Source organism: Lissotriton vulgaris, chromosome 7, assembly GCF_964263255.1.
Source record: "Lissotriton vulgaris chromosome 7, aLisVul1.2, whole genome shotgun sequence".
Taxonomy (NCBI): domain Eukaryota; kingdom Metazoa; phylum Chordata; class Amphibia; order Caudata; family Salamandridae; genus Lissotriton; species Lissotriton vulgaris.
Window position 1 is genome coordinate 1773207954 of NC_141695.1, and position 25636 is coordinate 1773233589.

General features: G+C 51.0%; 1 protein-coding gene across 5 annotated transcripts in view; it reads left to right on the forward strand.

Annotated features, from left to right (window-relative positions):
• The window catches only part of CBLC (Cbl proto-oncogene C), a 216203-nt gene extending 191982 nt beyond the window's left edge, over positions 1–24221 (forward strand). For 2 of the 5 annotated variants that reach the window (XM_086933142.1, XM_086933143.1), the window contains exon 15: positions 20998–23828. In XM_086933142.1, coding sequence (XP_086789268.1) covers positions 20998–21173 — 176 coding nt within the window. In that variant the 3' untranslated portion in view covers positions 21174–23828. Of the gene's footprint in view, positions 1–20997 lie in introns of all 5 variants that reach the window. The other 3 variants (XM_086933140.1, XM_086933145.1, XM_086933141.1) reach the window with 2 other exon arrangements.
• The last annotated feature ends 1415 nt before the right edge of the window (positions 24222–25636 follow it).

Below are 25636 nucleotides of genomic sequence, written 5' to 3' on the forward strand. Positions count from 1 at the left end.
GCAATGGAAAAATTAGAATCGGAGGTCGTGTGGACCTGTAACACATTCTTACTGCCATGCAACACAGCCTCACCATGAATGATGGAAAAATAGACGTGCTCTCCTTCCAAATGGACAGAATGTCTGAGTTTCTAGATAAGCGCGCGGAGCACATTGCCTCGGTGGAGCATCGAGTGTCAGAGACTGAGGATGAACAGGATATAGGCCCCTCTGCACACACGAAGAATTCGAAGATCGATAAACTACTCCTCACATTAAAAGCAAAGACAGAGGATTTGGAGGCCCGCATCTGCAGGAAAAATCTACATATAGTGGGGCTAGTGGAGTCCATGAACATTGACAGTATGGTACACTGCATAAAACGCCTGCCATAAACTTGCTCAGTGCGATATCTTTTCCGAGATATTTGTAGTGGAGCATGCCCACCACTCGCCAGCCCCTCATATGGTTCTGACGGCCAGTCCTCGCCTTATAATAGCGAGACTTCTAAATCACAGAGATTGAGATGCAACTTTTTGAAAAGTTCTTGATCGGAAGACCTTGCAACATGAGGGCTCTGAAATCTTGTTGTTACCCGATTTCACATAACAGGTACAGGAGGCTCGACGACTCTTTAAACCTGCCAAGAGTATCTTCAGCTGGCATACAGCAAGCTCGGCCCTGCTGGGTTGCCGGTCATGGCAGAGGACAAAGCATTGCTCTTCACCGATCCCACATGACAATAACGCAAGCCTAGAGAACCTGCTGGCGGTAGGCGAGGTTCACCTGGTGCCACACTGGAAGAAAGAGATGACCCGTAAGACTCCTGAGATTGAGCCTGCCTAACTCCTCACAAACTCTCAATCAACGTGAACTGCTGCTGGAGCCGAGGACTGGGTGCTCTGATGCTCTTCTGTCTGCCACTACTTGATCTCCAGATGCGTCTGTGACTAAGACTGTCCCTTGTCTCTGAACACCGTCAGCATTGGTAAGAGCGTTCTCGTAAAGCCATGAGGACTTCTTCAAGAATCATGCCATTACTTCACACAGCTCTCTCATTCTACTGTAATCCTCCTTTTTAGATCATTGCTGTTATAACCAAATGTGTTTTTTTGCATTATTTCTCTCCTTTTATTTAGCCATATATGATAACTGTTAAGTGGCCCCTTTCGGCTTGGTGCAGCAAGGGTTGTTGGGTTGGGCAACATCTGTCCCCATGTATATAACACATGTACTTATTTTTATTAGGCGTGGGCGAAGAACTGCGCTCTGCCAGCAGATTCTGCATTGACTTTCCTACTCTGCGCTCCTGTAGGAGAGTCGTATATGTTGTATGGCTGAGTGTGGCAGAATGTATCGAGCTGGCGGTAGTTGATGGCTGACATAGGGCATGTGGTATCGGATCCACCTGCCTGTCCACTACTGAGGTTTCTTACTTGGAACGTCAGGAGCGTTAATGGTTGCAGGAAGATGCTTAAGGTGGTGGCACATCTCAAGAGGCACAGAATAGATGTCGCGATATTACAAGACAAGCACTTGTCCCACGGGAGCAGCGCGTTGATGCAGCGTAGAATGCATGTCCTCTGTTTTGCAGTGGGCTTCACCTTGCACGCTCATGTGTATTAATCTTGTTACCCAGGGATCTGGGGTTCAACTCAAGGAGACATGCATAGTCCTGGGGGTAGGTATGTAGTAGCTAGCTGTTTGGGGAATATATCCATGCACTGGTCTTAAAACTCTCCCTTAGACCATCAATCCATTGTATTGTTGTTGTTTAGGTGTGTAGAAGCCTATTAAGAGGACTTGGCGTTGCTGCTTGTCGGGGTGTACTGACCCAATTATGACGACCCACATTTTGACCATTCTCTCAGCGCGCACCAGCTGCGATGGAGGGATCCACCACCAGAATGGGGTGGGGATTTAATTTGTGTTTTAAATCCTGATTGCGACCGCTCCAAAGGCCCTCCCCGTTGCCCCTCGGTGTTCATGCGGGCGCTCATAGACATTGCTGACAGAGAGGACCTCCTCGACGGCTGGTGCCACAGGTCCCCCACTGGGGCGGGATACACTCACTGCTCCACAGTGCACGATATCCACACACGTATTGATTTTTGGCTTATATCAAGGAGATTGGTGTCTCGAGTCCAGCGATGTGAACCAGTGCCATGGACCTACACTGATCACTCGCCTGTGATGTTGGGACTTGAGCTCCGGGCCTGAAGGGCCACTGCTTTGACTTTGGGCCCCCACTCCATAGGAGACTCAGACTTCAGAGCAGTATGAGGAGATGGTGGAGATGGGTGTAATGAAGGAGGCCTTAATAGTAACGCTGCTGAAACCTGGCAAACCGTCGACTCAGTGTTCATCTTATCGACCACTATCACTGCACTTCATTGCAGCCGTTTGTGTCACATTGGGGTTGGCAAGGTATTTCTGCAGATGGTGAAAGCGCTCTACACTTTGCTGACTGCCGCGATACGCATCAATGGGGTTATCTCTGCTCCAATCATTGACACTAGAGGCACTTGACAGGGTTGCCCTTGTCTCCATTGCGGTATCTATTGGTGGTAGCACCATTGGCGTGTGCTCTCCATGAGTACCAAGGACACAGGGACTTGCTCTTCCCAGGTTACAACCTGATAATCTCAACGTGCACGGATGACACATTGCAGTACATATGCCAACTGGAGCAAAATTGCACCCCTGTTCTGCACGAGGGAGTAAAATGTGTAGGTTTCTCCGGCCTCCACGTGCTATGGGACAAATACTTCATTTTTCCAGGCACTCCAGTCATGACGCCAACAACATTGGAAAACCCCTTACAATGGTCGGCGGACTCAGTGTGTTACCAGGGAATTCAGGTTCACATGGACCCGGCGGTGGTCCTCCTCAATAATTATGCTAGCGCAGTAAAAACTATGTTGGAGGTGGTTGACCGCTGGATTAAATTGCCATTATCACTAATTGGGCGCATAGACATCATGAAGATGGTTGTGTAAACAAGATTTTGATTCCTGTCTGGTAGGATATTTGACAATTTACAGTCCCTCATGATAAAATTGGCCTGGGCTGGAAAACAGCGGAGAGTATGCTGGGCGATACTCTTCCTTACGGTACGGGTGGCCTGAATGCTCCAGGATTGGAGACATACTACAAGGCGGCACAGAGTGTTTGCTCACTATTGGCTACACGGTCCTTGTGATTTGCCACACCTGTACCTTGAAAGGGACCTCAGACCCCTGCACCTTACCCCAAATGTTGTTTAGTAACCTGACACATCAACCTGGTGTTCTCGACTCGTTACATATCATACTACACGCCTGGCATAGTCAACTGGACCCAAAGCCGGTTCCATATTTTGTTCACCACATGTTCCGTTGACTTGTTGTTCCTGGTTTCTTATGGGTTGCGAGAGGAGAGTGACGCAGGCTTCACGCCCGCTTGGGATTGGTACCATTGGAGATTTCTTCCAAGATGGCACAATGTGCCAATAGGAGGTGGTTCAGGAACGGGGAGACGGGCTACAGCTCTGACACGTTACCATTTCTACAGAGCTTGACACACATTATGGGAGTTGTTGGGTGGTGATCTGTTGGAACCCCCTGACAAGCCAGCACTTATTTATTTATTTATTTATTTATAGAGTTTTGTATAGCGCGGACAAGACCCGTGGGTATCAGAGCGCTTCACATGTGATATAAATTACAGACATTATGAAGGCAATTGTATCAACATATATATATGACGTATAAGACACTGAGATAAGTTGTAAGGGGTAGATTACAGACATTATGGAGGCAATTGTAACAACAGATATATATGACATATAAAACGCTAGGATAATCTGTAAGGGAGATTATAAGTAAGAGTTCTTTCGCCCATCCAGTTAGTAGTAGGAGGTGGGTGAGGTATGGTTATATAGTATAACAGTGCAAATAACATGTGTAAATAGCATTAAGGAGTAAAGAGTGTTGCCATGTAACCAGGATCCTGGCAATAAAACATAATGAGGTAGAGCGTATATAGTATTATCTGAGAGATTATCGATATCGGGTCATATACGTTTGAGGTAGTAGTAAAGTGGGTGGCCAAGGTTTAAACATGAAATCAGTCAATTGGCAGATAATTGATCTTCAGGAAATTTAGGTTGAGGCCTTCTCTCTTTGGTGTAGATGTTTTCATCAATAATCTGTACGCTACTCTATGAGAGGTATTTGCTCATCATGTGGTTCTTCAGTTCGCGATTGAATGTTATCAAATTTTGAATCTTCCTGATGTTCGGAGGTATTGAGTTCCAGACTCTGGGGGCGGCTCCTGAGAACGCTCGGTCGTAAGTCTTTTTCTTCCGGAAAAAGGCTGGCCTCAGTAGCAGTTCGTTGACGCTTCTAGTTGGTCTGTTGCCTCCCGATAGCTTAATTTTCTTGGCCAGGTATCTCGGCGTGTTGCAGTGAACTGCTCGGTGGGTAATACAGGCCATCTTCATTTGGATTCTGGCCTCATAGGGTAGCCAGTTTAGTGTTTTCAGGTGAGGAGATATGTGATCGAATTTCCTCGATCCCGCGATCAGTCTTGCCGCTGCATTGAGACAGGCTTTTAGTGGTGCTGTGGATGTTTTCGGTAGTCCCGCTAATGTGGTGCAACCGTATTCGATCCTTGAAATAACTAGGGATTGTACAGCCAGTTTTAGGTCCGCCTTTGAGATGTACGGTTTCAGTTTTCTTAAATAGTTCAGATGGAAGCGGGCGCTCTTGGCCATTGAGTTTATGTGGTCTTTCATGTTCAGATTCTCATCTAGGGTAATTCCCAGTGATTTTGCTGAATTGACTAGGGTCGGGGTGCAGTCCAACGCGGTCACCAGTTTCGTCAATTCCTTTACCTCAGGACGGTTCTTCGTCTGTGAAATTAACAGGAATTCAGTTTTATGGGCATTTAGTTTCAGATGGTTCGTAGTTAACCACTGTAGTGCTCTCTTTAGTGTCTTGTTCATTAGGTCAATGTCAGCAAGGGAGGCGATCTTTATGTATATTTGCGTGTCATCTGCATACATGTGATAGGGTATCTGTGATTCCCTAAGGATCTCCGTGAGGGGTTCAACATACAAGTTGAATAGATCTGGGGATAAGGTTGAACCTTGTGGGACACCGACGCAGTAGGACAAGGGGAAGAGGTTGCTTGATTGACCAGGAAACGTTGAGTCCTATTCTGCAGGAAAGATTTAAACCATTTCAGCACATTTCCCGACAAGCCCATCCTTTCTTGTAGCCTGGTCGTCAGCAATTCATGATTTACTGTGTCAAATGCAGAAGACAGGTCTAGAAGAATCAATAGGCATGCTTGATTTCTGTCTAGCGCTTGTAGGGCGTCGTCCACGATATGCAGGATCGCAGTTTCTGTACTATGCCCAGCTCTGAATCCAGATTGGCAATCATCTAGTAGTGAGAACTTAGCGATGTGTTGGCTCAATTGGCATTGTACGCATTTCTCAATAAGTTTGGCTAGTAAAGGTATATTGGTCACTGGTCGATAGTTGTTCGGGTCAGTTGCATCCGCTGTCGGTTTTTTGATGATAGGCACAACCTGGACAGTTTTTAGGCAGTCGGGTAGGGTCCCTTGTGTAAGTGAGGCATTTATTATCTCAGTCCAGATTGGGACTAGGGTGTGGCTAATTTCTCTTACGCACTTTGCTGGTAGAGGGTCTTGATAGTGGTTATTCGGTCTGATTTCCTTTAGCATTTTGGCGATCTTTTCTTGGTCATAGCATTCAAAAGTGTCCCAATTGGCCTTATTTTTAGTTTGGGGACTCTCTATGGACTCATTGGGCTCTTTTGTAGGTGCGGTAGGGGTCGAGATGTTAATCGCAGCAGTTGAGAGCTCCACTTCAAGCAATTTCGTTTTCTCCGTGAAAAATGTAGAGAATTCCTCACAACTTAAGGGAGTTTTTGGGTTCTCGTGAACTGTTTTGGCTAGTTTATTCGACTGTTGTTTTAAAATCTCAAAAAGTTTCCGAGGTCTGTTTGAGGCATTGTCGAGTTCAGCTTTTATAAAATCTTTTTTGGATTTAATTATCTTCTTGTTATATTGCCTTCTGGTATTCCTTAGGGCTATCAGCTCGGGAGAGGAGGGGTGTTGCCTCCATTTCCTTTCGACCATTCTCAGTTTGCGCCTGTCCTCATTCAGTGACTCACTGAACCAGGGATTTTTTGGTTTTTCTGATACTCTTTTCAGTGTCTGTGGCATGGTGTTATTGACGATATTTCCTATTGAGGTTAAGTAGTGCTCCGTTAACTCGTTGACATTCAGTCGGTTGTTTGGTGGCTTCAAGACATTCTCACATCTTTCAACCAATAGTTCAATATTAGCTTCTTTAGTGTCTCGGACCAGTTTTTTGACCTTGCGGGGTTGTATGGTCCTGCCTTTTTTCATTGTGGGTATCGCAAAAGTTATGGCGTGATGGTCGGACCAGTCACACGGGTCGATGGTGAGAATTGAAGTCTCTTTATTCCTTGAGATAATCCAGTCTAAGGTCCCTCCTTGTGAATGAGTGGGATGTGTGCAGGCTTGTGTAAGGTTTAACTCGATGAGGAAATCTTTAAGAGATTTAACTAGTTTGTCATTGCCGTCCTCCCAGTGGAGGTTAAAGTCACCTAGGAATATATTGTGGGCATCAGGGTTAGAGTTGGCTGTTATGATCTCCATGAGTTGCTCTGTGAACTTTGCGTTATCTCCAGGAGGGTGGTAGAACGCATGCAGGTTACATCTTTGGTTGTTTGTTGATCTTATATTAAGTCCGAGGTATTCACAAGACTCTAGGGGGTCAGATTGGAATTGGCTGACCTCAATCTCTGACCTATAGATGCAAGCAATGCCTCCTCCCACCTTCTTAGGTCTGTCTAGTCTGACAATATTATACTGTGGAGGAACAAGGAGATCAATATTAGGTGAAGATGATTCATCGAGCCATGTTTCAGTGAGGAAGGCCAGGTCGATTTCATTGTTAATGCAGGATATCACACTAGTGGTGAGGCTCTATGCGTATGCACAGGAAGAGCGCAGACCTGCGTTGACTAAGGCGAGGCTTGGGTGACAGAGGGATCTCGGCGTAGTCCTAAGTGACAAACACTGGCAATACTGCTGTTCTGTATGAAGACTATCTCACTGAAGGGTGGGCACAGGTGAATACTTTTCAAATCTATCAATCAAGTGTGTTACACTCCAGAGCAACTATTTCGATATGGACTGCGAGATACCGCAGAGTGTTAGCGATGCAGAGAGAGGAGCTGGATGTGCACATCTTACTTGGTTTTGCCCAGGGTACGTGAGTTCAGGCAGGTGGTATTTCGTGATCTTGAGGACATCACTGGGGTATCATTTGAGTTTACTCAGATGCTAGCAATGTTGGGGTACAATGAAGACATTGATGGAGAGGGTAGGCGGCTGGTCACCATAGGTTGAATGCTTGCACGACATCGGGTGGCTATGTGAGGGGCTCGTGGCCCACTGCCGGCCCTTAAGGACTGGCACGCTGACATGGTATACTGAAACACACAACCTGACACGCATAGTGAAATACTCCCACCCCAGAGTCCCCCCAGGAATTACTGGGGTCCTTACTAGACCTACCTAGTTGTCAAGGAGAGAGAGGAGACAGAGGGCGTGGATGTTTCTGCTGTGGGTGATCAGGGATGGTAGCTATGCCCACTGCCCAGGGACGGCCATGAAATGCAAGTAATCCATAATTATGTGTGACTGTCTTTTGAGCACATATGTAACACGCTGCACTGCCAATGCATCCTCGTGTTCTAAGGAGCGCTGCCTTCCTCTGTCATTGGCTGTGACCCACGCCTCTGTTGAAGTTGAAATACTTATGGACTTACCCAGTACCCTGAAGAGCACTGTCCTGTCTTGCGACTCCCACCGATACTGTGCATCGATGATTGCAACAGTCTGTCCACTGCTAATCCCAGCCAGACTATGTTTCAGAACTTTTCATTAGAAAGAATAATAAAAACAAAAGGTATCACAGTGCGTGGAGGTTGCCCAATGATGAAGCAGCCACCACGGTGGGTGAGGGAATCATCCTTTAAAAGGATACTGCGCCAGGGCTCGGTCGCCACCTCCAGCTTCGCCTTGTCTTTTGTAGACTCAGGAGTTTCTACTGTGGTTAACACTATCTGGACTCTGACAGAAATATATGATGCACTTACTTTGGTCAGTACTCATCAATTGGGATACCCAGTACCGTGCAGATACTGGGGACTAGTACGTTAAACATACAGTGGTTCTGCCACAACACACGTAACTGAATCTAAATGTATTCAAATTTTTATACAACGATTGTAGCAAAGAGAGACACACATCTGTCTAAACACATGTCTTACTTATAAAGCACAAAGCATTGGGTAGATTCAAACTATGTCCAAAATGTATATGAAGAAATCATGTATGGTTTAAACACAGGACATATACACAAGGTCAAAGTGATATAGGGGAAGTGTGGTGTGAAATACATATATCAGAACAAATTGCACTTAGGTACAAAACAATATTTATAACAATACATTCAGAGATAGAGTGAAAACATATACTGAATCTCAATATGATCTAGAATGACATTATTTTTGTTTTGATCATATGGATTGTTGTGGTTCTAATTATGCGTCGACGTTTCGACCCTAGTAAAAGTGCTATTTAAGAGCTTTAAACAAGGGACTTCATCAGGACGAAGAAATAGGGGCATCTTGTGTATAGCCTATTGAATGCTAGATTCCAATAGCTGGAAGCTCTACCTCCTGTTGCTTGTGAGAATCTTCATGAGTGGACACTCAAGCCCTCTGTGGTCATAAAACCATTGGCACACAAAGGTCGTCAAGGCGACAAGGGCATTCAGCCTCTAAATCAATGAATCCTATTTTGAAGGAATCGGCACCTTGCGCTCGTTATTCCTTTCTGGATTATATAGACCGTGGCACCGGTTGGCATTCGTAAGGCCACCCAAATCAATATTTAATTTAAATTTTTCGGGAGTCAGCACATCGTGCTTTGTCCTCCTCCTGTGTGAAGTGCTCAAAGTCGTCACATCAGTCTAGAAGTATGCAGGGGCAATCACGCCTCCATGCAGCATTAGGCTCCTAAGATCCCGGTACAATTCGTTTCCATGGATTCTTGACTGTACTTGAAGCAGCATAGTACACAGCGCGTCTTCTTGGCGAGGCTTTCGTGGCTTGCCTCTGGCTTGTTATTGGCTTTGATATTGAAGTAAGAGCTTTAAAGTATAACGTTTGTGAAGTACCTTAGTAACAATGCGCTGCTTGGAGTATTTCCACGGCTGCTTTTTCTCAGTGGTTCTTAACTGCATTGACATTGCTGGTTTGTGTTTGTATCAGTTATAGCCTTACGTACCCGCATGTCCCTTCCAAACAGAGAGGGGCAGATTTACAAGGCACGTGAGACCTGTTGGACAGGCCACATGAAGGGCCGCTCTCCCCCGGCCCGCCCAGGCCCGAGCCCGGTCACGCAAGTACCACACACCACCATTGCACGTCCTCCGTCCCCTCAGGGACCCCTGCCTTCGAACATATCGACCTCGTGGGCCCGATCCACTGCTGGCCCGCGCGCCCATCCGGGACGCCATCTTGGACACTCCACCACGAGGCCGCCTGGCCCCCGATCGACCTCAACCCTGGGCCTAGCCAGGCCTCAGACATCCCGGCACCACCATCCACCCAGGAGGTGAGCGGGCTACTTGGCAAGTCAATGGGAGAAAGAGGTGTCGATGGCTCTCCCCCGCCAAGTGCCGCTCGGCCATCGCCTCCCCGGGCGCTGGCTCCACCCCCCTGCTGGGTGTCGGGACACCCTCATCCCGGACCTCCCGACCTCCAGGTGCGAGGGTCCGGACATCAAAGAACATCAGCCCTATAACTGGGGCAGCTCCAGAGCAGGAGGGCAGTTGTATCTTGGAGTCGAGAGACGCAAAGAAGAACTCATCCTTGACGGACTACTGGCGCTGCCGTAGCTCTGCCTTGTGCACCTTCATCTTGCCTGCTGGCGCTGCCGCAACCTTCGTAACCTTCCGATCCTTCATCGTCGTCGGGACCTGCTGGCGTGGCCGCGGACCGTTTGCAACCATCATCTCATCGGGACCTGCTGGCTCCGCCGCGGACCGTCGTTTCCTTCGTCCATCTCGGGACCTGCTGGCTCCGCCGCGGCCCGATCATCTAGAACGCCGAGCTCGAGGATTGAGAGCTATTTCCACCTTTTTGGTAACAAGACTGTCCCGCTACCCTTTTCCCAAACCAGAGACCAGAATCGAGGGGACCCCTGAGTCCAGACCTCCTTGTACCATTCCATCGTACTTAAAGAATTGCCTATAAAGTCTCGTTGAACTTTACCCTTGTGTGGTGTCCGTCTGTGGGGGGGAAGTTACTTGTCTGTACGATCGCTGGAGACGGCTCTCCCCGGAGACCTCTCCCCATATCCTCGGCCGACCCTCCCGGTCCGTCTAACATTGGTGGCCAGCGGCGCGATCCGAATCACCGCATAATCGTACAGAGAGTAGCTCACCCCACGACGAAATCACGATGACGACTAAAGAAAGCGGAGCAACCGAGAAATTCCAGATGGAGAAATTGGACGAGTACAGCCATCGTGAACTAAAACAATTCTGCATCGAACTAGGTATCGCTACCACCGGACTAAGTACCAAAGACGATTTTAAGCATGCCCTAGAATCTTGGGCAGAAACCGGGGCTGCCGGAACCCCTGATCAAAGCATCGCAGCAAAAATCACCACGGCCCCTGAAGAGCGAAGAACGGGTCTCTCGCAAGACGAGATCCAGGAACGAGAAAAAACCCGACTACACGAGCTGGAAATGGCCCGGCTCAAAATGGACATTGAACTTAAGTTGGCCGAACAAAAAATCAACTTAGAGCACCTGCGGCTCCGAGAAGAAAGAGAGGAGAAACAGAGACCAAGGGAGCTCGAGGAAAAGAGACTGGCATATGAACACGAGCGAAAACTAGCTGAGATCGACCTACGCAAGCAGAATAAAGAAGTAGGGGTGTCCGAGCAACCCCACACCCCAGGGGCAACAGAGAAAAAGGTACACATCCCCAAGGATGTCGTTCGAGAATACTTCCGAGAGGACGACATCCAGCAATGGTTTAAGGCCTATGAAATCGCTATGACTGCACACCGGATCGATAGAAGCGATTGGGGAGCCGGTCTATGGGGGAGATTCCTCAATGAGGGCCGCGACGCCCTGCTACAGCTCCCGGACCACCAGATGACCTCCTATGACCATATGAAAGCTGCACTCCTCACTCGCTATGGCCTCACACCCGAGATGTACCGTCAGAGGTTCCGAGACTGCACCCGCATCCCGGGTACAACTTGGGTGGACTATGTAAACTACTTTAGCCGAGCCTTCGAGGGCTGGATCAAAGGAAGCAAGGTCACAACCTACGAACAACTGTTCAATCTTATGGTATGGGAGCACCTGTCGAACAATTGCTTCATTGAACTCCGCCAGCACCTCCTCGACAGCAAGTTAACGGATCCCCGGCAGCTTGCAGCCGAAGCTGACCGGTGGGAAATCACCAGAGTGGGCCGGAATGGGTCCTACGAACAAAACCGGAACAACAATGGTCAGCACCGTCCCCGAGGAGGAGGAGGGGGCCAAGGACGAGGAAGAGACAACGCCCCGGTCGCCCCCGCTACCAGCACCACCCCCCCGGCCAACCGGGGCAACACCCCGGCGCGACCGGGATACCGAGCCAATGTTACGTGCCATCGATGCCAACGAGTCGGCCACTATGCAAACGACCCAAACTGCCCCCAGTACCAGAGCCCAAGACCCCGCCAAGTAGCCGCTGCTGCTCTGGGGGAGGAACAGATCTCAGAGGAACAAGAGGAATATGAACAGGAACATCAAGAATGGGAGCCAGCCGCCATGGCTCTAGCCTGCTTAGGGGGGAAAGACATGGTCCCGCGGGTCCCCCTACCCGCTAACACCCAGAAGTACAGCCAATGGGTGAGCATCAATGGACGCCGGGCCGAAGCCCTTCGTGACACCGGGGCCAGTGTAACAGCCGTCCGCTGTCACCTGGTGACCCCAGAACAGTATCTACCAAACATTCTCTGCCCTGTACGTTCCGCCGATAACTCGGAAAGTCTGTGCCGGATGGCCTGCGTCCCCTTCGAATGGGGAGGGGTCACCGGCATGTTGAAGGTAACGGTCCGAGACGATGCCCCCGTAGACTGCCTCCTGGGGAATGACCTTGAAAGCTCTCCGTGGGCAGCCGTAGAACGAAGAGAACACCTGGGGATGTTAGGCGTCCCGGACTGGGCGTGTGTCACCACCCGGTCCATGGCCGCCCGTGCCAACCCCCGCCCAGAGGAACCCGAATGGCCGGCGCCGCCGCCTCCGGTCGCCCCGGCCGAAACCACCGACCGTGACGTCCCCCCAGAACCAGCTCAACCTCCAGACCTCGCTAACCTCGACCAGTGGCCTCAAGAGGGGGGGCCCACGCAAGAACAATTTCGCCAAGAACAGAAGACCTGTCCCTCCCTCGAGGGACTCCGCCAGCAAGCGCTCGCCCAAAGCGCAGGGGATACCTCCGGAACACACTGGATCTACTGGGACAATGATCTGCTGTACAGTGAGCAAAGAATCGCGGAGCTGGGGGCCAGCCGAGTACTAGTGGTGCCCCTCCGTTTTAGAGACTTTCTGCTAAACCTGGCCCACGATGTCCCCCTGGCGGGACACCTGGGTCAAGATAAAACCTACAGTCGTCTGGTGACCCACTTCTTCTGGCCCAAAATGAGGAACGATGTACACCAGCATTGCCGATCTTGCCCCACGTGCCAAGCCAGTGGAAAGAGCGGCCGCAAACTAAAAGCCCCCCTGCAACCTTTTCCCGTGGTCACCACCCCGTTCGAGAGGGTCGGGATCGACATCGTGGGGCCCCTGGACCCGCGTACAAAACAAGGCCATCGATTCATCCTGGTGCTAGTGGACCACGCCACCCGCTACCCCGAGGCTGTTCCCCTGCGAACTGTGACAGCCCCGGTAGTCGGCCGGGCTCTAATGGGGATCTTCTCCCGTGTGGGCTTCCCCCGAGAAGTCGTCAGCGACAGAGGCACGAACTTTATTTCTAAATATATGAAGTCCCTCTGGCAACAGTGCGGGGTTACCTACCGATTCACGACCCCCTATCACCCTCAAGGAAACGGACTCGTTGAGCGGTTCAACCGCACGCTCAAAGGGATGATCGGGGGGTTGGAAGAGCCCCTCCGTCGCCAGTGGGATGTGCTGCTGCCGTGCCTCCTCTTCGCATATCGAGAGGTCCCCCAGAAGTCCCTGGGCTTCAGCCCGTTTGAACTGCTGTATGGACACCCAGTACGGGGGCCGCTCAGCCTAGTCAAGGAAGGCTGGGAGATGCCCCCTCTCAAGAACCCACCAGATGTCTTCCGGTACCTCCTAACCCTCCGCAACCAGACCCGGCGGTTCAGAGAGCTGGCAAAAGCCAACCTAGAGGCCAGTCAAGAGGACATGAAAAAGTGGTATGACCGGAATGCCTCCTCCATCGAATTTGAACCTGGGCAACAGGTATGGGTGATGTCCCCCACCGAACCCTGCGCCCTGCAAGACAAGTGGACGGGGCCCTTCAAAGTAGTCGAGCGCAAGGGTCCTGCCACCTATCTCATCGACATGGAATCTTCCCGGAACCCCCTCCGGGTCCTCCACGCTAACAGACTGAAGCCCCACTTTGTACGTTCAGAACTCAGCCTCCTGATGGCCACAGACAATGGGGCTGAAGAAGACTGGCAAATCGGCCTCACACCCCGGGCCCAAGAACGTTCTGCCTTTTCCACCCCCGATGGCCATTACCATTTCAAGGTCATGCCCTTCGGCATGAAGAATGCTCCCGCAACATTTCAGCGGCTCGTCAATCAGGTCCTGGCGGGGCTCGAAGGGTTCAGCGCCGCCTACCTAGACGACATCGCTGTATACAGCCACCATTGGCCCGAGCACCTCCACCACCTCCGAGCAGTGCTACAAGCCCTTCAGCAGGCTGGCCTCACGATCAAGGCCAGCAAATGTCAAATTGGTCAAGGGTCTGTAACCTACCTCGGACACCAGGTGGGAAGCGGCCTGGTGGCCCCTCTGCAGCTCAAAATTGCCGCCATCCAGTCCTGGCAGCCCCCCATCACCCAGACCGAGGTACGAGCCTTCCTGGGCCTCACGGGCTATTACCGAAGGTTTGTGAAAGACTATGGTACTATAGTGGGGCCCCTCACAGAACTCACGTCCAAAAATCAACCCAAGAAAGTCAACTGGACCGCAGATTGTCAAACAGCATTCGAACAATTGAAAGCCGCCATGTGTTCCGCCCCTGTGCTCCAGGCCCCCGACTACAGCAGGGAGTTCGTCGTCCAGACGGATGCCTCCGACTATGGCATTGGGGCAGTCCTGTCTCAAGTGAACACCGAAGGCCTTGATCAGCCAGTGGCCTTCATCAGCAGACGACTCCTACCACGAGAACAACGCTGGAGCACCATAGAGAGGGAGGCCTTCGCTGTGGTATGGGCCCTCAAGAAGCTCCGGCCCTACCTCTTTGGCACACCCTTTCGGGTGCAGACCGACCACCGACCCCTGCAGTGGCTGATGCAGATGCGGGGGGAAAACCCGAAGTTACTACGTTGGTCCATCTCCCTACAAGGGATGGACTTCACTGTTGAACACCGGCCTGGGCCAGATCACGCCAACGCGGATGGCCTGTCCCGGTTTTTCCGCCTCGACGAGGAGAGTCCCCAAGAGGATGGGTAACTCTCCCCGCCTTCAGCTGGGGGGGACGCATGTTGGACAGGCCACATGAAGGGCCGCTCTCCCCCGGCCCGCCCAGGCCCGAGCCCGGTCACGCAAGTACCACACACCACCATTGCACGTCCTCCGTCCCCTCAGGGACCCCTGCCTTCGAACATATCGACCTCGTGGGCCCGATCCACTGCTGGCCCGCGCGCCCATCCGGGACGCCATCTTGGACACTCCACCACGAGGCCGCCTGGCCCCCGATCGACCTCAACCCTGGGCCTAGCCAGGCCTCAGACATCCCGGCACCACCATCCACCCAGGAGGTGAGCGGGCTACTTGGCAAGTCAATGGGAGAAAGAGGTGTCGATGGCTCTCCCCCGCCAACTGCCGCTCGGCCATCGCCTCCCCGGGCGCTGGCTCCACCCCCCTGCTGGGTGTCGGGACACCCTCATCCCGGACCTCCCGACCTCCAGGTGCGAGGGTCCGGACATCAAAGAACATCAGCCCTATAACTGGGGCAGCTCCAGAGCAGGAGGGCAGTTGTATCTTGGAGTCGAGAGACGCAAAGAAGAACTCATCCTTGACGGACTACTGGCGCTGCCGTAGCTCTGCCTTGTGCACCTTCATCTTGCCTGCTGGCGCAACCTTCGTAACCTTCCGATCCTTCATCGTCGTCGGGACCTGCTGGCGTGGCCGCGGACCGTTTGCAACCATCATCTCATCGGGACCTGCTGGCTCCGCCGCGGACCGTCATTTCCTTCGTCCATCTCGGGACCTGCTGGCTCCGCCGCGGCCCGATCATCTAGAACGCCGAGCTCGAGGATTGAGAGCTATTTCCACCTTTTTGGTAACAAGACTGTCCCGCTACCCTTTTCCCAAACCAGAGACCAGAATCGAGGGGACCCCTGAGTCCAGACCTCCTTGTACCATTCCATCGTACTTAAAGAATTGCCTATAAAGTCTCGTTGAACTTTACCCTTGTGTGGTGTCCGTCTGTGGGGGGGAAGTTACTTGTCTGTACGATCGCTGGAGACGGCTCTCCCCGGAGACCTCTCCCCTTATCCTCAGCCGACCCTCCCGGTCCGTCTAACAAGACCCATTTGCACTGCCGCTGAGTCACGTCTGTGATGCAGCGGCGGCGTAAAGCAAGCGCCATGCTGCGACGGATATACAATGTGGCGCATCTAGGGAGATGCATCAGGCTGTAAACCCCCATGCCATATTATACCTGCGTCTGGAATAATGTGGGCATACAGTCACAGTGTGGGTTGTCCGTCGCAGGAAAGCCCCAGAAAAGTGTCAATTTCACTCAGTCACTTTTCCGACGCCGCTGCGTCAAATCCTTGCGCCTGCTTGAAGCAGAGAGAGATAGGTCGAGTTGGAACAGTGCTGAAGTTGCGTCGCGCTTGTGAAACGACTCCAGCACTGCGCCAACCTTACGCTGGCAGATACTGTGAGAAGTTGGCCTGGCATATGCTGTCCACTATTCTAGTGGGCACCTTGCACCAGTCCAAACGACCCTTATTGATGATAGGTTAAAGACAACCTTTATTGAAAGCTATCCTAGTGGTAGCTGTTGAGAGCAGCCTTCAGACTAAGGGGCATATTACCAAGGAATAGCGATATTTATCGCAAAATGCGCTTAGCGCTTTTTTGTTTTATCGCTGCCTATTGCTAAACACATCTCACTAGTCTCTTCATGAGGCTAGAGGCAAAAGTACATACAGAATACTTAATAGCACACAGTAAATTTGCACAATATACATTGAGCCCTAGGGGCGTACCAAACCATATATTAAGAAAGTGGTATAAGAACCACGACTTGGCTAGACACAAGGCCTAGAGCCTGTAGGAGTGCTGGGGCCACAAGGAACCACCCAAGGTAGTGACACAGGGGACCCACGGAGGACACGTGCAGTGTGTGAACAAAGCGGTGAATCGCCGTTAACTTCAATGGGGAAAGTCGCGGTTGGAAATTTAGTGAAAAGTGACACTTTGGAGAGTACTTTGAGCAAACCCCTTTAGACTTAAGGGGTTCTAGGGCCAACACTCACAGGAGCACTGGAGTACTTGAGTTACCTCACCCAGGGAAGCAGGGTGCATAGGTGTCTTTTGGTGTAGGGAATCATCGTTGTTTCCAATGGCGATCTGCTTCAAAGTGTTGCTGTCGTGGAAGAGGAAAGTGTCCGGGTGGGTCCAAACCTGGATCGAAGATGAGAAAAACCTGAAAGCAGAGGGGACAGAGTCTGGGTCACTAGTCAGTGACCAGAAGCACAATAGGCGGATGCCCACCAATGTCGGGTGATTTCAGGTGAAGCTTGACTCTTCAGCCACGAGCACCAGGAGTTGCCGGCGATGACCAGGATCTGGAATTGAGCTGTCCCATGAAGGATGTCAAGTGCTGCGGTGTCGGTGCCCGGATTGGACCCAACCAGCCTTGGCAACAGCAACCCACGCAGGAAGTAAAGAAATGCTTCAGTGCGGACCAGCAAGATCCGAGGGGCTCACTACGAGGTGGGGAGTCAGGGCACGTCTGGAGCAACCAGTAAAGCCCAAGGAAAATCAGAGTTGACTTAATGAGGACCCACCAGTCGACGGACCAGGGATCGCAAAGGAGCCTCAAGCGGAAATGCAAGAAGCGGGCACACAGAACACTCGTGGAGTGTATGCCCACAATCTTCGGTGCAGATGGTGTGTGTGGCTTGAGCTACAAGTAACCTAAAGCACAACTTAAAGAGACATCGAGAAGTCAATGCACTAGCAAATGTTCACAGTGTCCAGGAGTTCCGGTTCCACGTCACTCGTGAGGGCTGCGGGTTTCAGCTTTGATGGGGACTCGGGTCAGCCTCTGAGAAGTCTGGAAATCCTTTTCCTGGGCTGCAGGTACTTCGGATTCCATTAGGAGCTTCAGAGATGCAGACCGGCAAATCCTTTGTTGGTGCCTGCCAAGCAGGGGAGTCACTCCTTGACCCCAAGAGAGATTTTCCAGTCCTCTAGTCTTTAGTAGAGCGTCAAAGTTCCAGGATTCAGTTGCAGAGTTTTGTCCAGGGATATCTAAAGTCCTATTGCCAGGGGTTCCTTACTAATACCTAAGAAAGGGGTTGGACTAACTCTGGGGAACCACCTATGGGAGGGTTTGGAAAGAGGGGTGGCTACACCCATTTCCTTTGTCCAGTTCCGCACCAGAGCAGGGGCTGTTAACCCCTGCAACCAGTTTGAACTGGGCTATGCACAAGGACATCAAAGGTGCCCCCAGTGCAGACTTCAAAGCCCTCCTGGAGTGCACCTACCCATCCCTAATCCACTAAGACCTATCTGGGAGGTGGTGACACCTCCCTGTGACAGGAAACCTATTGTCCAGGCCTCCCCTGCGGAGTTTCAGTCAGCAGCAGGAGGCCAGACTCTTGTCTGTGGCTGCAGCACCCATTTTGTGATGCCAGGGCTCTTTCAAACTGTTACGGGGCAGACCTGTGTGTACATGTCTCTCCCTCTAGAAGGGTGGAATTCTAGCCCCGCCGCCAGGATTGGCGGGGGTTAGAATTCCAAAGTGTTTGACACCAAACACGACATGTTTAGCCATCCCAAAGTTAGCATCTACTGCGAGGTTATAATGCACTTAAGAGTATATGGCTGCATCGCAGAACAGCCACAGAGAATAGATTCCGAAAGCTGCAGAGGGGCCCTGCTCATGCATGGGCACCCTCTCACTTGAAACCAAGTTTGCACAACCTTACTCAGGATGCAGTAGCAGTCCTGTGGTGTTATTTTGGAAGGCTTCCCAGGGGTGGCATAATACATGCTGCAGTCCCTGGTAGGCCTCTGGGGTACCTATGCCTTTAGTACCTAGTGTACCATATACTAGGGACTCACAAGGGTACCCCAGTAACCAAACTGGAGTGTACCTATAGTACATGGAATCAATTTAGAGAGGAAAGCAGATAGGCTAGGGTCCTGCGCAGCAGGATCCCAGCTAAACTAAGTCGAAAAACCATCAAAACACCAGGGAAAAAGTGGGGGCAGCCATGTGGTCAGATTCCACCTTCCTACAGATACGACACGCATCTGTCTATCTGTGCGCCAAGGCGCGCACATTGTAAATGCGGTGCATCCATGGTGGCGCAAGGTTAGTTTTGCATGTCGCAGGTTTTCTGGTGCATCCTTCCTGATTTGCAGAGAGCCCACGACAGACAGAGGGTGGCCCTGGGGCAGGACAGACAGAGACAAGCCCTGGGGCAAGACTGAGAGGGCGGCCCTGGGACAGGACAGACAGAGGGGAGCCCTTGAGCAGGAAAGACAGAGGGGAGCCCTGGACTTGGACAGACAGAGGGGTCCCTGGGGCAGGACAGACAGAGGGGAGCCCTTGAGCAAGAAAGACAGAGGGGAGCCCTGGACTTAGACAGACAGAGGGGTCCTTGGGGCAGGACAGACAGAGGGGAGCCCTGGGCAGGACAAACTGAGGTGGCCCTGGAGCAGGACAGACAGAGGGGAGCCCTGGAGCAAGAAAGGCAGAGTAGAGTCCTGGGGCAGGACCGACAGAGGCGAGCCCTGGGGCAGGACTGAGAGAGGAGCCCTGGGACAGGACAGACAGAGGGGAGCCCTTGAGCAAGAAAGACAGAGGGGAGCCCTTGACCTGGACAGACAGAGGTGTCCCTGGGGCAGGACAGACAGAGGGGAGCCCTGGGGCAGGACAAACAGAGGGGGACCTAGGGCAGGACAGACAGAGAGGGGCCTTGGTAAAGGACAGATAGAGGGGACCCCTGGAGCAAGAAAGACAGAGGGGAGCCCTGTACCTTGACAGACAGAGGGGGCCCTGGACCTGGACAGACAGAGGGGAGCTCTGAAGCAGGACTGGCAGAGGGGAGCCCTGGAGCAGGACTGGCAGAGGGGAGCCCTGGGGCAGAGTCAGAGGGGACCCCTTGAGCAGGACAGACAGAGGAGAGCCCTGGGCAGGACAGACATAGGGGGCCTGGAGCAGGACAGACAGAAGGGAGCCCTGGGGCAGTGTCAGACAGAGGGGAGCACTGAGCAGGACAGACAGAGGGGGTCCTAGAGCAGGACAGACGGAAGGGAGCCCTGGGGCAGGACAGAAAGAGGGGACTCCTGTGGCAGGGCATACAGAGGGGAGCCCTGGAGCAGGACAGACATAGGGGAGCCCTAGGGCAGGGCAGATAGAGGGGATCCCTGTGGTAGGACAGATAGATGGGACCCCTGGGGCATGATAGACAGAGGGGGCCCAGGGGCAGGACAGACAGAGGTTGCCCTGGGGCAGGACAGCCAGGGGGAAGCCCTGGGACAGGACAGACAGAGGGGAGCCCTGGGGCAGGATAGACAGAGGGGAGCCCTGGGGTAGGACAGGCAGAGGGGAGCCCTGGGGCAGGATAGACAGAGGGGAGCCCTGGGGCAGGATAGACAGAGGGGAGCCCTGGGGTAGGACAGGCAGAGGGGAGCCCTGGGGCAGGATAGACAGAGGGGAGCCCTGGGGCAGTGTCACAGCCTCTTCCCTCCCATTGCTTCAGGCTCCAGGAGAGAGCCTCGGCCGGTGATGAAATCTCACAATGGTTTTTGTCCCATTCAGTAGAGAGAGCCCTTGCAGGACATACGGAGGCCGGACACAGGGTGCAGGACAGACGGAGGCCGGACACAGGGTGCAGGATAGACGGAGGCCGGACACAGGGTGCAGGACAGATGGAGGCTGGACACGGCAGCTGCTCTAAGTTCCTGCAGGACCATAAACAAGTCCAGCCTCACCAGTCCTCAAATAATGGGTCTGGACTTTTTAGACTCAATAATTCCGTGTCCGGAGCTACTGGTAAGTTGTAGGGCCTAGAACGGTGTCCGCCGGGCCATGGATAATAAGACCCTCGTGGTGCGTGCTCCTTAAACTGTCTAAAGGAGACAGCAATGTGGGGAGTTCCTACGGCAACTTACTCCCAGAAGTGAAATTCGCACTTTGCATTTTAGTGCCTTGTTCAATGTTGCCTTTGTAGCACCAAGAAGTTTACAGTTGTGCGCTTCAGACATATTTTTATTGTTGCATAACATGATAGATTACAGGTGAGTTGTTGTCCTTCTTACAATCCATTTATCAATGCTGCTTAATGTTCACATTGCACCAGTTTCAGATTTTAGACTCTGCAGGCTCAGGGCTTAGAAGATCTTGTGACTGTGAGAAGCTTCAGTTCAATCCTGTGTCATTGTCTTGTAGGTCAAGGCGTCATGGAAGAAGCGGAGAGCTACCCTGAACCAGAGCTCTTCTCCAACCCGCTGTTTCACCAGCTCTGCTTTGAAGGGTACCCCCAGGAGCACATCGCCAGAGCCCTCACCATCGCGCCAGATGACGTCCACCTGGCTCACGACATCCTGGCTTCCTTTGAGCGGTGAGAGATCGCAGCCACAGAGTTTGATCCAGGTGGCATCGTTGTTCTCAGGGAATCTGGTCCTACTCACCCGCAGACAGTCATGCATCAGAAGGACCGAGGTCTTTCTAGAGCCAGACTCCAAGAAGTACCACTGTGACTTGGCCAACGTTCATTGGAGGTTCGGCTTCCCTCTTCTGTCTTCTCTTTGGAGACCCATCTAGCCCTTGAAGGAGACTCAGTATTGACTCATAGTGTGGACTGCATTTTGGTGCCTGATACAGCCATCTGACCCAAAGCCCCCCACGTCCCCCCATGAAAATGCTCAAGCCTTGGGAGAGTGCTTTCTCTGGAATTCTGCATGGAGAGACAGAGTGAAAGAGACTGCAGACTAATCTAGAGTCTAGCCAGTTTATTCTTTACAGAGTCAATCAACGGGTGACGTGTTTAACCATATCATGGAGTTGTTGGGGGTTTATTCCTCCCAAGAGATTGTGGAAGTTTGATCAATATCCTTTAAGTCGGAGGATAGGGATTAGGGACATTTCTATCCACTTCAGGAGACTGTTAAAAGCTCAGACAGTTGATGTCTCTGGGCCCCATTCACAAAAGTAATCTGAGACAACATCCTAACTTTACGACTTTCGATATTCACAAAGTGCATTTAGGAGTTTTAAAGTTAGTTTTTGTCTCAGTTAAACGTAAGTTTTGGTCTTAAGTGTAACTTAAGATCAAAACTTAGGTTTAACTGAGACAAGATTTTGGTCTTAAATTTAGGTTTTGTCTTAAGTTTAACTTAAGGTCTTAAGTTTAACTTAAGACCAAAATGTAAGTTTAACTGAGACAAAGTTTTGGTCTTAAGTTTACGTTTTGGTCTTAAGTTTAACTTAAGACCAAAACTGAAGTTTAACTGAGACAAAATCCTAACTTTACTACGCCTAAATGCCCCTTGTGAATACTGAAATTCATAAAGTTAGGATTTTGTCTAGATTACTTTTGTGAATCTGGCCCTCTCTCTTCAGGGTCGTGTTGACAAGAGAAAGATCCACTAGCTTCTCTCAGGAACTGAGATATTAGGCACATAGGGACCCACTTGAATATTGACCCTACTAGTAAATTATTGACATATGGATCTTTAGAACTTTACCAATTACTGGAAGCATGTATTGGCAAGAGCAGAAAATGTGTGAGACAATTACCCTTTCACAGTTTTACAGAGCAGAGAATGAGTGAGACAATTACAGTTTCACAATCTTGAAGAGCATGTGTGAGATAAATACCCTTTCATAATCTTACAGAGCAGAGAATGAGTGAGACAAAAACCCTTTCACAATCTTACAGTTCTGTTAATCTTTTCATAAATGCATTTCCTCTTTTTCGTTCTATGCTGTAATATCCCTTAAACTGTCATGATTTTGCCTATTAGGACCCTTTAAAAGGTAGACGCAGGCTTACTAAGGCTTCGTGACGGTGCTAGTGTGATGCAAAGAACCGCAAAGTGGCACATGCTGTGCACTAGGAAAGGTGCACTTTTCCCAGCACAAAAAAAGCTGCGTGCCACTTTGTGTCCAGCGGGTAAGATCCGCTCAAACAATCATAGGTTTGGGCACAAAGCCAGATCTACTAAGAAAACTAGGCTGGGCTTTGCCTCAAAGTCTAATGTCTCCCTCAAGCAGGTGTGGGACACATCAGTGTGTGGCACCTTCTGAGTTTGTCTATGCATAGGAGTTTGTACTGGGAGGGTCGGCGTCAAGTACACATCCATGGTGCGAGGGTGTACATTAGGGGTGGACGGAATTGCCTAGTCGCGTTACCCAAGACTCTGCAAAATGGTAACAAATCTCAGCGAGCATGCAAAAGTTCCACAAACACGCGGAATTGCTTGTTCCGCGTGCTCGCAATGCATTTTTCCTGTTCGCGAACACTGTTTGCTTGCTCGGGGAGAAATATCTCGCGAACACGCATTTTGAATGCTCAAACAAGCAAACAATTCTGCAAAGCCACGGCTCGCAGAATTTTTGCCAAGTCCGCATTGTCCGTGGAACGCAAAATTGCCCAAATTCCGCAAGCAGAACGGAATTTACTGCCCAGGCCTTGTGTGCATCACGCCCCTTGTTTGAGCGGCTGCCTAAGAGATGACTCTAGCAGGAGATATTGCTCTGCTGTGTCTCCCTCTTGCACAACACAGTGCAGCAAATGTCGATGCTGCTCGGCTTTTGGTCAAAATAAATAGTAAATCTGAGCGTTAGGGTTGGTGTGGCTATAGTTGCACCACATGAAGAAAAGGATGTACTTTCCCTCTGGAGTTATGATGAAATATCAGATTTGGCACCGTTCCCTTGAGGAAGAGATCGGTCTTCTGTGAATAGAGGCCAGGGCATGTAAAGGTGACGCGGGCACCACACTTCTTCATTGTTTAGCACCCGTGGCGCACACAGACATGAAGGGAGGCACTATCCCCCGAAAGACAGCTCAGTGATAGGCTCTCTTCCGGAAACTGGTGGTGGGACAAGCAAGATGACGCAGCAACAGGGAATCTGTGGCTGCCCATCCTGTGCAAATCAATCAATTAATCAATCAGCATTTGTATAGCTCATCACTGTCACCCCTGGGGGTATCTGGGAGCTATGGGTGCGATGCCTCCGTCGAACAACCAGGTCTTGAGTTTCTTTCTGTAGCCGGCAGTGCGGCGCTGTTTGCAGATGGAGGGGCAGGGCGATCCAGGTCTTGACGGTGATGTAGGAAAAGGAAGTCTACCTATGAACGGCTCTGCCCTCTGGTGTGTCTGTAACAGATCAGACCCCCTGAGCGGCAACCAAAAACCTGCTGCCCCTGGCAGTGCCCTGTAGGTCCTCCCATTCCATGAGAGTTCTCCCTTGGAAGTGCTTGTAGACTCAACTATTCCCTTGGAGGTGTTTGTAGACTTAACTATTCCCTTGGAGGTGTTTGTAGACTCAACTATTCCCTTGGAGGTGTTTGTAGACTCGTCCATTCCATGGGACATTTCTGTACACTTGTCTATTCTTTAAAAGGCGCCTGTAGACTCATCCATTCCCTGGAAGGTGATTGTAGAGTCGCTCATGTCCTGGAAGGTGTCTGAATGAATTTAAATGTATATAGAGCGCCTGGTTACTCCGATGGAGTGTCCCCATGTTAAGCAGAAACTACAGATCAGGGTCAGAGATACAGCCAGAAGCAAGTAAGCCCAAATGCTCCGTCTAACTCTGTCTGAAGAGCCTGGTCCTCAGGTTCTTACGGAAGCTTGCCTCAGAAGGGTTCAAGTCGTAGGTTGAGTGGCATTGAGCTCCAAAGCTTGGCTGCACGGAGACCAAATGACAGACCCCCCAGTCGTGCACAAGGCACTCTGCGATTCACTGCCAGAGCCACTACCCCAGATCTAAGTACTCTGGACAGGGTGTAAGAATTGATCAAGGGGAAAAGATAGCAAGGACCCCTCCGATTCATTATCCTGTGCGTGAAACACAGAGCTTTAAATATGATTCTATGTTTAACAGGAAGTCAGTGAAGATCAGCCAGACCAGAGCTAATGATGGTCCATTTCGGAATTCTCAATAGTATCCGGGCTGCTGCATTTTGTACTCTTTAAAGCATTGCAAGTCGGCCCCTAGAAATCCCCAGATATCCCCAGATAGAGCGCATAGTCATACATAGCCAAAGTCAAGCCGGAACACCAGCAGGGCCTGTGTTACTGTATTTGTGCAGAGTCTGGTATTAGCCTCAGAAACCTCCTTAACAGCCTCAGCACCCCGAAACAGGTGCCCACTGGTGCCCTGATCTGGCTTCCAAATGATCGCAGAGCGTCAAAGAGGAGGCCGATATTTCTCACTTTAAGTTTCGGAATTGGGGTGGGGCCCTGATCAGCAGGCCACCACGCCGAAGGACCAGACTGAGGGTTGTTTCTCAACCACCAGCACCTCTGTTTAATTTGCATTTAACTTCAGCAGTTTTCCTGCATCCATGCTGCAAGGTCAGCGAGGCTTGATTTAAAGTTTACGGCAGCCCTGTCGTCATTATTAGCTAGTGTTATAACCAGCTGAGTGTCATCAGCATATTACACCATTCTCACTCCATGGCCCTCGTTAACGTCAGCCAATGGGAGGAGGTATAAGTTAAAAAGTGTGACTCATTGCCGATCCCTGAGAAACTCCCCGCTGCAAGGGGTATGGCTTCTGAGTAATCTGGAAAGAGCGCTTATGTGGAAAATCTACAATCCAGTTATAATCTCTTCCCTTTATGCCCAGTGTCCACAGTCGTTCCAGTAGCACAGTGTGGAAGACTGTATTGAATGCTGCGCTGAGATCCAGCGTGATGACAGCCCCAGTTTTCCGTTCGTCGGTCACCCTGCGTAGCATCTCCGAGGCTAGAAGCAAGGCAGATTCCATACTATACTGTGGCCTGAAACACGATTGAGTCTCATGAAGGAGATTGTTTTCTGTAATGAACTCCGTTAGTTCAGAATTGACAGGC